General features: G+C 43.4%; 1 protein-coding gene across 1 annotated transcript; it reads right to left on the bottom strand.

Annotated features, from left to right (window-relative positions):
- Positions 1 to 925: 925 nt before the first annotated feature.
- On the bottom strand, positions 926 to 2218 carry LOC124681628 (bisdemethoxycurcumin synthase-like). Its single transcript, XM_047216503.1, has 2 exons — positions 2017 to 2218; positions 926 to 1926 (listed from the first exon to the last, which is right to left on the bottom strand). The coding sequence occupies exons 1-2, from the start codon at positions 2216 to 2218 to the stop codon at positions 926 to 928; spliced, it is 1203 nt and encodes a 400-aa protein (XP_047072459.1).
- Positions 2219 to 12751: the final 10533 nt, after the last annotated feature.

Here is a 12751-nt window from a genome sequence, read left to right on the forward strand (position 1 = left end):
CCTATCCGCAAAAGTAGAAGACCACCTCTATACAACGGTTCACAGACGTGCTGATGAAGATATCTTTCTAGGAATTTAGGGTATTTTTGGTGGTCTCCTGCATATTTTGGAGGAAGCGAGCCAGATTTGAACTAATTGTTAACTTCCACTTGTTCTGCAAAAATCTTTTTTAGGTCTACAACAGAGGTACGATGTCATTTCTTTCCTAGCCATGAAAAACCCATTTTTTATTTTTCAAGTGTTGGAATGGTTTTTTTTTATGAAGCGTCTTCTATACTATGGTTCACATACCTACTGATGGTGCGAGATTTTAGGAAATCCATGCTGATTTCTACGGCAACATGCCGATTCCACTAGAAGCGGGCTGAACTAAGCGTCTACTTTCGGTTGTTCAGGATATTTTGAAAAAAAAAAGTGTACAACGTGTTATTTTATTAGAGGTACAATTAATGTCTGTGTAGGCGGAAAAGTTTTCCGGCGCAGCAAAAGCCACGAAAACAAAATACTATCAATCTTTATCTAGTGCCCCCAGGCACTCGTCAAAGACCCGATTCTGTCGCGTCGCCATTAAGTGTGTCCAACGTGAGCTGTTTGTAAGTGTTTTTTTTTACACTTGCAAAGCTGGGCAGTTTGCCTAGCGTTTTCTTTAGGCAAAACGGCTGTTTGCCGAGTGCCTCATCTTTGCCGAGTGTTTCCTTGGAATTTGCCGAGTTCCTAGTTTTTTGCCGACAGTTTTTCAGTTATTTTCGAACGCAAAACACTTTGCAGTAGAGAAATATACGGCAATGGTGCCTATTCCAGTAGTGTAAATGGTTCAAAATAAAGCATAAACACCAAATTGCGAGTAATTTTATTTTTATTACAGTACTATTTTATTTCACATTGCATATGAAAGAAAAAGGTTTGTGCGTAGCTGGAATAATTGTTAATTTTTCGTGAGGTTGCTGGTGGCATGCAGCACCATGGTCTCAATAGTGAACCCGGGTCCAAAGCCCATCATCACACCCCACTCGCCACCCTCTCCGTCCTCCTCCATTCGCCGCCGTTGCTCATCGAGCACGAAGATGATCGTAGCACCAAGCATATTCCCATACTCTCTCAGCACACTCCGGCTCGCCGCCAACTTCCCCGGCTCCAACCGGAGAGCCTTTTCGATGTGGTCCAAGATTGCACGGAGGCCAGGGTGCACCGTCCAGAAGAGGTCGTTCCACTCCACGCCAACTCCAAGCTGCCCGAACGCATCAGACAGACATCGTTCCACGTTCTCCGCTGCTATCGGCACCAGCTCCCGCCTCAGAATGTGCCCGTCGAGACCAGCTTCCGTGAGCCGCATGGTGAGCACGTGATCGGTCCCCGGCACCACGGTCTGCGAGGCGGAAACCATCTCGAAGAGCGGGCGCTCGGCCGGGTAGAGCACGCTGGCGTCGGCGCCAATAATGACCGCGCCAGCGCCATCACCGAACGACGCCTGGCCGATGAGGGTGTGGGGGTAGTCCTCCTCTGGCCCGCGGAAGGAGACGATGGTGAGCTCGACGCAGGCCACTAGGACCCGCGCCCCGCGGTTGTTCTCGGCTATGTCCTTGGCGAGGCGCAGCGAAGCGGAACCGGCAGCGCAACCATTGAGCTGGAGCATCGTGCGAATGACGGACGGGCGGAGGCCGAGCAGGGAGGCCAGGCGGAGGTCGGCGCCCGGGGCGCCCGCGCACGAGCTGGTGCTTAGGATGAGGTGGGTGATGTCGGTGGCTGGACGGCCCCACTTGGCTATGGCCTTGGCCGCTGCTGATGCGGCTAGCTCTGGCGCCGCGGCAGCCGCGATCTCCAGACGGTCGTCGAGGGACGGCTGCCGGCGGTCGAGGAAATGAGGGTGTGCGTCGAGCAGCTCCTCCGTGTGGTGAAAGAAACGCTTCTCCGTGTCTGTCCTCTGACCTGAATGATGAATTAGGGTAGACCAACACATAGTAAGAGAGTGCTGGAGATCTCAATAATAATAAAAATTGCAAGAAACTCTCTGCTTACACATTGTCTTGAGTTTCTGTTTGAGATCCGTGAGGTGCTCGCTCTTGGTGACTCGAAAATAGTAGTTCGGGTACTCCTCTTGGGACACGCAGTTGGACGGGTTCGCCGTGCCGATGGCCAGCACGGTCGCTGGACCGTCCGCGCGCTGCAAACGCCGGATTTCGGCCATGGTGCTTGTCAGGGTACTGTTTGCCTTTGCCATTGCCATGATTTGGGAGCTAGCTGATTGACACACTATCTAACCTGTACATGCAGACGGAGGAAAAATTGATGGTATTATTAGAGTTGGTTTCCAAGTATGAAAACAATACTCCCTCCATCTAAAAATATGAAGCGCCCTTTTAATTTCATTGGTCAACAATTTACAACTTTAACTATGATTTGTACTTCCAATTTGTTTAAAAAAATTGTAAATATAAATGAAATAAAAGAGAATTGCAAGACATATATAAAGATACCATTTATAAATTCTCAATCCATATATTTTTAGTGTATATTAGTGATCAAAGTCGTACGTCAAAAAACCATGCAAAAAAATCCGGGTCTTATAGACCGACATTAGTACAACTCATCATTTTCTCGCACCGCTAGTGGGTGACACACACACAAACGCTTGCACGTGCATGCTTTCACAATGGCTAATCTTTTGGTTACTTTACCTTAATTTTTTACCAGCTAGTTTTTCAATCGGCTGAGCCTTAATTCCATTGAGATTATATTAGAGAAGACGTGGGAAAATAAAATAAAGAGCCAATTTTACAAAACCACGAGGGTTTCACACAAAAACAGCAGACATAAATTTTATCGAAAGCCAATTATCGTGATTTTGTAAGTTTGATGTCATTTCTAACAACTTGGGCCCACAAGTTTGAACCTTTGGATGGATTTTTGCCAAAATTTACAAAAAAAAATGCCCCCTTTGTTCCCACTAACTCTACCACATGGCACCTGATTTGTGGATCTGGGTCTTACTAAATTGTGAGATTTTGGTTATTTGAAACAATTTGCCCCAGAAGTTGTGGTTTCGTGATAAAATTTCAGTAGGTTGTGGTTTTGGAAAACTCTAGCCTCAAAAGTTGTGTTTTTGTGTGAAATTTGCTCTAAAATAAAAGCACCATCATGCATGGTGAAAGACTTTTGGCTAGAAATAATATGTCCTCACGCTTTTCAAGAAAGTAGTAATCTGGTGTATACAGTACTATATACAGTATGAATTGGAAGGGTGAAATAATGCATAGTTATCAACCATAGATACAATGTAAAGATACTATCTAGGAAAGAAAGAATTGGGGGAAAGACTAGACGATAAGGGAGTACAAAGGAAAAAAATACCAAAGCCAGTAAGATGGAGCGCCCAGTGCAATTCCTAGAGAGATGGATCGATGAGCTGGCTAGCTGATCTAAGATTGTTTGCTTTGAGAGATGCAAGGGATTGGTACGTATTTATAAGGGCAGATGAGATGCCGACGGTAACATGCATTGAATGCACCAGCCATATTAGATGCTGCTAGTAAGGGTATGTATAACGGGGTGATGTCAGCGTTCTTTTTAAGTTTGTCACGTACTAAGATTTTCTTCTTAACTTTTAGTTCGCGGAGAGAATGAAGGAAGAGAGGTTGTCTTTCCTTAGCTAAGAGATGATCTCTTATGAATTAAAAGAAGACTATTTTTCTCATTGTACGACTTATCTTCCCTTAGATACATAATTTTCTACTAAAAATAATTAATTATTATTTATTCTAAAGGATTACAATAAGAGATAATCCATTGTACCCATTATATTTATCATTCTCTCTAGAAGACATGAACTACTAAAGCTACCATTGTATATGCCTAATCCTATCGAGGTGCGCACATGGTTAACGTTGAACGTGTATACTCGTTTAATTAATGAAATGACATGCCTAATAATCATGTAGGACTAACACACATGGCATGGCCTGGGCGAAACATTAATTGTAACTACTCCCATGTGGAACCATGGTTAGCAGTGTGTGCAATGCTAAATTTATCACGCTGTACTATGATTTGTACAATATAATCTAAAGGTGTATATGATACCCCCCATAGGGGGTCTCACACGCGTTTGGATTTTCGGTCGTTCGATCGAGATAACGTGGCACGATCTCAGCCAGCCGTTTAGTCCAGGGCGCGAGGCCCTCCCGAGGATCCACGTTTTATCCATGGGTCGCCTGAAGGCCCATCTGGCCCGGCGTCTCGCAAATAGGGGAGAGCACGCAACGAAGGGAAACCCTAGCTATTCGAGGCTCGTCCTCCTCTCAGCCCCGCCGTCGCTGTCGCCTCGCGCCCCCAGCCCCGTCGCTAGCTCGCATGCGTTCGCCGGCCGACCTCGGGCAGGGGCCGCCGACGCGGGCAAGGGGCGGCGCGACCGGTCCTCGCAGGGATGGCTTGGGAGGGCAGCGCGGGCGACCTCCACAGGCCATCGAGCGTGCGGGAGGAGGACCGCCGGTGAGGCGCGGGGCGAGCGCGCGGGAAGCGGCGCCGCCGGTAGAGGTCTTCTCTCTCTACCTCGCCCGTCTAATCTCCTCTCTCACTCTCTCTTTGCAGCCGGCGGCGACGATGTTGAGGTGGTGCTCTCGTCCTCCTCCCCTCCTCTGCCTAACTCAGGATCTGGCAGGGCAGTAGCTAGCGGTGGTGAAATCCAGTGGAGGATCTCCTCCTCCACCACTCCCTTTTTCACTAGGCAGGGGAGCGGAAGAGGGCAGAGCCACAAGCCGCCAAAGACAGATTCCATGGCGCCACCATCTTCTTCGTCCTCGCATCAGAGATAGAGGGTACTGAGGATAACGGTATCCTCTCCCTCCCTCTCTCTCTGGAATCCTCGCCTCTCTTTTTTCTCATGCCGCCGGCCTCGCCGATAGGAGGAACATGGGTCGTTACCGCACTGCACAAGATGGTATGGCGGCGTGCCGGCCGACCGCAGGTCCTGCTCGAGTGATTTTTCTCACGGTTGATCTGGGGCATGTGGTGTACTCCATGTCCGCCCACATCGCCGTCAGTCCTTGCATCAAGGAGGAAAGCGTGTGCTTGATCTGGTACATCTCTCTCTTCCACTCTCTCTATCTTTTGGGAGTATCAATCTTTTATAGAGGGAATTTGCTTCTAAGCCTGAATACTATGCTACCATGGAAAGCTGTGCTGGAAGATGCTGCATCTGCCTCTGCACCTGCCAAAATACCTAAGCTCTGATTTTATTTGAACTTTTTTATACAGATCCATGTTTTATATTGGATGAAAAGTTCGTGGAAGTCACAGGATGGATCAGCTAGCTGCCAGAAGGTGCATGTTTCTCCTGTATTTTGCTTTTGTTTCTATTTAATGGTGTTGTGAATCTGGCATGGCCATAACATACTATGTTGAATGTCAGCTGATGTCCAGTTACCACTCACAGACATATGATATTATTAATTATTTACCTTGCTTGTGGAAATTTACACCACTGATGGCAAATGGAACCACTTCAGTAGATATTGGCGGAATAGACAACCATTTTTGTGCATTGTTTTGGCAGTAAGCTTGCATAGAATAGTGTAGGTTTGATGTGGTTGTGAAATATTTTTTTTCCAATTTTGAATTTTGTTCCTTCCCGTTATCATATGGGATTACTGGCTGATGCTCTTTTCAGATGGTCTTCTTGTGTTTTATTAGATGGGGCAGCGATTTTCTTCAGATGATATTATAGTTTAGTGAATTGTAGACTTCAAATTCCGGTCTCTCCTTGAGATATTGGGCTAATGGATTATTTTGTAGCATAATTAATCCTTTGAGCTGAGATAACAGTTTCATAAAGTTATAAAAATTATCTTTATTATCTAAGCTACATCGAGGTATTTTTATTATGTAAGCTTTCTCATCATTGGTTCTATGCATAATGTATACATGGGACTATGGAAACGTGATGAAGTACCAGAGTGACATGCGTATGTTTATGAGTACAGGAACGCCATAGAAGTACAGAACATTGGAGTCCTACCTAGCAAACCATAGCATAGCACTACTCATGTACAGCACGCTTCTATCACATAAATGCTTCTCTCACATGCCAATGTTGAAGTATTAGAGAAACCTGGGTCTTGAGGTTGTTTTCCAAAAAATCATCTTGCTTGTGGAAATTTATGCCACTGATGGCAAATGGAAACCACTTGAGTGATGTCTTCAGTATATGTTGGTGGAGTAGACATCGATTGCTGTGCATAGAATAGTGCAGGTCAAGTGTGGGTGTGAAATATTTTTTCCAATGTTGAATTGTTTTCCTTCCAGTTATCATATGGGATTACTGGTTGCTGCTCTTTTCAGATGGTCTACTTGTGTTTTATTAGATGGGGCAGCGATTTTCTTCACAGGATATTGTAGTTTAGCGCATTGGTAGACTTTAGATTCTGGTCTCTTCTTGACATATTGGGCTAATAGCTTATTTTGTATTACTAATCCTTCAAGCTGAGATAATAGTTTCATTAAGTAATAAAAATATCTTTATTATTTAAGCTACATCGAGGTATCTTGTGCAACTTCTTGCAAACTACATATTCTGTAGATAATGATTTCATTCTGAAGAAAGTACCTTCTTTGGAACTTTATGTTGTCCTGATCAAACTTATTTTTTTAACAGGACCTCATTTTAATCCTAATAATAAGTCACATGAGGTACCGGTGGATTATGACATGACATGTGGGTGACCGGCGAAGCATACAAGCCAACAAAGATGGTTAGTTATATGACTACTCGATGTTTCTTCAGGTCTAGGCAACTACGGTTTAAGTTGTTGTCTTGATGTAATCCCTGTTTTTAATACATCCGTTATTTATTTCAGGCATCGCAGAAGTCTTATGAAGGACTTATAGGTTCCGTTGGCTTGAAGGATAATATATCATTTGACCATCTTGGTATAATAATTGTTGTACTGGTATTCGTTTCTCTTCTTGCATGAAGATTTCATTAAGCTGACCTCACTCAATACTGGGAAGGGCAGTTGTTGTTCATGATGATTCTAATGATCTAGGAAAGGGTAAGGGTGGTTCCATCTCGCCTCCAATCTGTTGCCACCGTCGTCCCTACAGAAGGTGTTTTCTTTTTTTGTTTTTCTTGATGCGCTATGTTTATTTATACCCTGATTTTTTTGGCCCCTCTAAATAAACTTACAGCAGTGGGCTTAGTTCCGCATGCAATTGATGGTGCGAGTGATTCTTCTTAGATCCTGAAAACATCTCTCTATAAAGTGGCTGCTAATCTTATGCCCGGAATTGTGATTTCCAAAAAATATGTTGTTTTTGCTGTGTTAATTTTTATAGTTGTTCAAGAATCAAGATGAGTTATTTGCTACATCAAAGATTGTGATGTCATTGGGCACCAACGGGATCTGAGATGTCTCTTATCTACATCAAGCAGAGGGAGAGATTTCAATCTTTCATAAGTGGCTTTGATGTATCCTTTTTCATTATTATGTATGTTCTTACTCGGAGGTAACGAATCAATTCGACCATTCTTGTCCTTTGATATTCTGAATTTGGATATGGCACTGTATTGGTTCTTATTTCTAGATTTAATTTTATTCGTTCGAGGTGTGTTGCTGCTGCAGATCATCGCTATGTTCATCATTTTGTCAGGTGATTTGCCTTTCTCCGCCCCGCACATCCTCAAAGTTGGTCTTTGTTTTTCTTTAACCTTTTTCTTAATTAGTTATATTTTATGTGCTCTGTTGGTACGGTGTCCTGTTGTAGGCACACACTTTTGTAAATCTATATGTGCCATACTTTCTATAACCACGATAGACCTTTATGTGCTTTTGAATTGGATCTTTTTCAACCTTGCCCGAAAATTAGGGAGCTGGTGTGAAGGTTTTACAAAGAAAATTGTTGTTGTGATTTACCTAAATTGCCTACGTGACTATTAATTTATTATTTCCTTGGATCTCGTGCTCTTTTTTATAATTCTATCTCGGCTGTCTTATCCTTGTCACAACCCTTTTATTTTATTTCAAACCATGCTGTTTGTATCGATAAGACAAATGCTCAAAATATTTTGATCTGGTTGTCGCTTAGATTGTTAATATCTTCAATCCAAATTTAGTTCAGATTTGTTAACAGTGTGTCCTACTTCCGGAAAATTGACTAATTACTAATTTCCTATCTGTCTTTGTAATAGTGTCCGGAGCATCAAATAATATTGGTACTGGCCTTTTCATTTTTACCGCAAGAGTATTGTTGATCCTTATTGTTATCTACACTTCCGAATGCAATGCTCATCTTGCTACAGGTCAGTGTTTTTTTTTTGCTTTAATATCTGTTATTTTCTCCAATGTTTCTGTACATTGATGATTTGTTTGTATGCATATGCCCTTATACTAACATTATTGATATGCTAACCTAATAAGTAAAACATAATGTTGAAATAAAAACATGATTTCATTTCTCTGCTAGAAATGTATTGTTGTGTTGCTCTTCAATTTTTTTATTTGCTATGGGGTTGCTGGATTTTCACTTGATACAATGAAAGTAAAGTGTGTCTTTGTCTCTACGGATCCCTGTGTATTATCAAGTACAAAAACATGACATGTGATTGTTCACAAGAAAAAAAATTTATTATAAGGAATAGTTTATAAAAAAAACGATGGAGTAAGATTCAGGATGTCAGCTCTTTTAAGTTAAGTTTTTTCCTTGCCAGTGGAGGATAGGCAATGAGTGATAGGGAGAGCTCGTATATGAAGCCACTCAGAGAGAAATCACGTTGTGCCGTTGTACCGAACAGATGGAAGTATTCATATTTTATCTTATTAAAATCAATTGCTATTTATTGCACCAGTCACTGAAGGTTAGACATGTGTCTGATCTATAAAAATGTCGACTGAACAAGTCATCTGTCCGAATGTGCGTACACTGCATTTGCAGTTTGGGCAACTGTGATACCTTTATTGTTCTTTGCACCGTGCACTGCATTGGCACCACCAGTCCTTCTATTTTATATATGGGTGTGAAATTGTTTATAGAAAGGGATGGTAGCCTGCTTCTGTGAGGAAATACTCCCATACAGCATGATGTGTGAAAACATTGGTTTTCCCCTACCTTGATTTGTCCAAAATTTGTACTAGGATAAGCTTTCTAATTAATAATTATGACTGTTTCATCCCTATGTGTATTTGTACGCTTTAAACTGTGATACTTCATTAACATACGAAATAGTTTGCCATTTACACAAAATAACCTTCACGTAGATCGTGGCCTGAAATGAACCAAGCCTTTGATGTTTTCTCCTCTGTAATTTTCTTGATTCTCCTACCTCTGCATAACAGTTGTCCTGAATTTTCTTTTTTTTATCCATTGTATAGGCTACTGTGTATGATGTAGGAGATGGAGGAAGGCAAGGTATAAAGGATGCTTCATTGCCAAGTCTACTCTTATGTACTTTCTCTAACATGTAGCCACAGTGTATATATGAGTGAAGGAAGTATCCTAAGTTTCTCATGTATGCAGAGTTGCAGAACCTTACATATGGAGAAGCAATGTGTTTTTCTCTAAAATTATATTACTACTGCTATCTGTAATATATTTTCGTACATTTTATAGGTCTACTTATTGGATGATGATTTATCATCAGTAACTTTTACACGCATAATATAGTACCACTGAGAAAGGTGTATAAAAGGGTTTGCTACTTTGTTTGTGATTCTGTGTGTTTTATCTTTATTGCATCCTATCGGTTTTGTTTTCTAAAACCTAAAAACGTATTATCATTTTCTCACCTGATTTTCATTGTTTTAATACAAATTGTAAATCAACGCGAATTTCACGGGATCGTGCGCCAAGGCGCACATCTAAATCTAGTAGACATCAACAGTATCATATATGCAATTTCCCTGGAGCGTAGCTCACGCCAATTTTTCCACGAGCACGACCACCGGGAATAAACAACCAGATTTATTGCAACACATATGCACCTAGACACCTTTCCTGGGAGAAATTATTAGGGCATGTACGACGAGGCATGTACAATGAAGTCACAATTATTATTTCTTAAAGTTGAGACTAACCCTAAATATATTTTGCTTTTTGAGGGAGAAAATAGTGAAAGCGGATGTTTTTGTATATGTATCTCGGCGCTCATGTTACTCGCATGTCACCTCACGTACTGTCTTTTTTTTAACGGACAAAGGTCCTCAAGGATATAGTAGCTGCATTGCATTCAAGCGGTGGGCTTACAAATTACATAGAGATCCAAAGCAACATGACAATAACTAACAGACACCTGTTACTTTACAAAAAGAATCCCAAAATAGATAGAATAAAACCAATTGAGTCCTTCTCCACCACACAACAGAGCTCCGCTCTATCCCGACCAAGCATCTCCATCGCCGAGAACGCACCACTTGAGACGATGTCGCCGGGAGTCGCCAAGACAAAACGGAAGAAGAGCCTCCACAACGGCATATTGCCTTGAGGGTGAAGAGCAGCCTGCGCATGGCTAAGGAGGACTGCTCAACGGCCAAGATAAGCACGGACAAGACGGAAGATGCCTTCGCATGTCCCGAGCTGGTGGACTCCTCGGGAACATCCACAACATGATTTCCCCATCGAACAGATCTGAAGCCCTCACCAAAGCAAGCCTCACCGATGGCACGATCACCTTTATGGCTGCAAATTGGATCTTCGCTGGCAAGATCCGCTAGATCTGAGCCGCAATCGAGCTTGTTGGGGGAGGGGAGAGGATGCGCAGCAGTGGCGGACCCGTAACATCAACCATGTGTAGTCATGTTAAAGTTGTGCAGTCAAATACATGTATTTGTATAAATTTATAATTATTTTTACACATTTTAAGCTTGTATCGCCAAGAAACTGTGTAGTCAAGTGACTACACAGCCTTAGTGTGGCTCCGCCACTGATGCAGTGGTAGAATCGCCGACCACATCCGTCTTCAACCTCTCGAGCGCTATAGAGAACAAGCAACACCACCACCAGCCACCGGCCACCACTCGAGCGCTGCGATGACAAGATCTCCGACGGCATCACGCCATTCTCCACATGGGAAAAAGTAGAGCTAACCCTACAACTACTGCTACTATATATAGAGAGAAGCTGGCCTCCTCTCCCCGTCGTCCCCCGGCCGGCGAGGCCACCGGAGAGGAGGAGAGGAGGCGGGGGGCTGGGAGATACTCGGGACGGGTTGAAGAGAGAGAGAGAAGACGAAAATAAATGAGAGCCCCTCCGGCTCCTCTAGATTCACCTCGTCGAAACTCTCCTTCGAAATTATTGTGCGTATAACCTCTCTCTGATGTGAATCTGACGCTTTGTCTGCACGTCAGATTTCCAACAATTAAAATACACCCGACGATCATCGGATGGAAATGGTCGGGCACCATGTGTCTGATTCTTCTCCAAATGTTTTTTTTCTGTTTTACTTGTTGATCTCACCCATAGGCATCTCTCGCCTGGTTTATCTGCATCTATTAGCTTTTAGATACCAAGGGTTAGATAAAGGATGTGATTAGTTATCTATCAGAAACAATCCGTATTGCAACTTATGAGTAGCATGAATTACTAATCAAATCTAATAATTAGGACCATTTTTTTAGTTGCATGCACACTTATAATTGAAAAAAGTTCTCACTTGCAACCCTAGAGGTGGAACGGCGGTGGTGAATGCGAGTAGGCGTGGTAGCTCCGCGATAAATAGAGCGGAGCAGGCGTGAATGCGAGGAGACCGCATTAATTCGCCGCGTGGACGCAACGCTGTCGTGGTGACGATCTGCTCGGCGGGAGGCTTTTATAGCGCGTGTGGAAGACGATGCGGATGAGGACGATGATCTCTTCTCGCCGACGGATCGGGGCCACCAGTGCGCGACGGAACTTTCCTCGACGATTCCGCGCTTTTGTTTACTCCGCACTCCCCAAGCGCGCCCGGAGGGGAGGGAGGACGGGGTTGGACATGGGCTCGCCGGATGGATGAAAGCCTAAATCCACGAAATGAGGATCCGAGGGCGTCGACCGGACCATTTTTCGCCATTCGATGAAAAAATGGGTCTTTGAGGCCTTGCCGGGGAGACGGCTAGAGCTGCTCTTATAGCCTGGTTCAGACTGCGGCAAAATCCACGCTGAGCAGTCCTTTCCACGTTCATGAAGTTCTTTGGTCGTTTCCTTGATGCCTACGTGTATACCTCACTTGCAAAGCACAAAGAAGGAACGAGATCACATGTGAACTAGTGTAGCTATGGAGAGAGCTCGGGGACCTGATTGAATTTTACATTTTTCTCCACCTATTCAATCATGTCCCTGTTCCAAACCTATAATCTCCACACACACACTGATCTGGTGTAGCACAACATGTAGATCCTCTACTAGCTCCGTTATCTATTTACAAGCAAATGCGAGGATAAATGTGTATGTACAGGCATGCAACACTGCAAAGACTGACTGCAGCCAAGTCTCCTCTAGTGGACTGACTCCAAGTCAAGTCAAGTGTTTCCTCTCGAAGCAATTCCCTAGCGAGATCTGCTATGCGTGAATTTTTTTTCCGATTCATGTACTCTCTGATCTAAATTAGTTGGTCCAATGAATTGATACTATGTTGCACATCAAACCATCCATATGTAAAATAAATTTACAGCCGCTGGATCACTCACCGGACAGGGATCAGACACAGAAGAGCCGTACGCATAGAAGTTCCTTTAATCGCGATTAACCCCTCTCGGTTTAGCGGACTCTAGAAGTTCACAACCATGAGTCC

This window comes from Lolium rigidum, unplaced genomic scaffold (assembly GCF_022539505.1).
Source record: "Lolium rigidum isolate FL_2022 unplaced genomic scaffold, APGP_CSIRO_Lrig_0.1 contig_49839_1, whole genome shotgun sequence".
Taxonomy (NCBI): Eukaryota; Viridiplantae; Streptophyta; class Magnoliopsida; order Poales; family Poaceae; genus Lolium; species Lolium rigidum.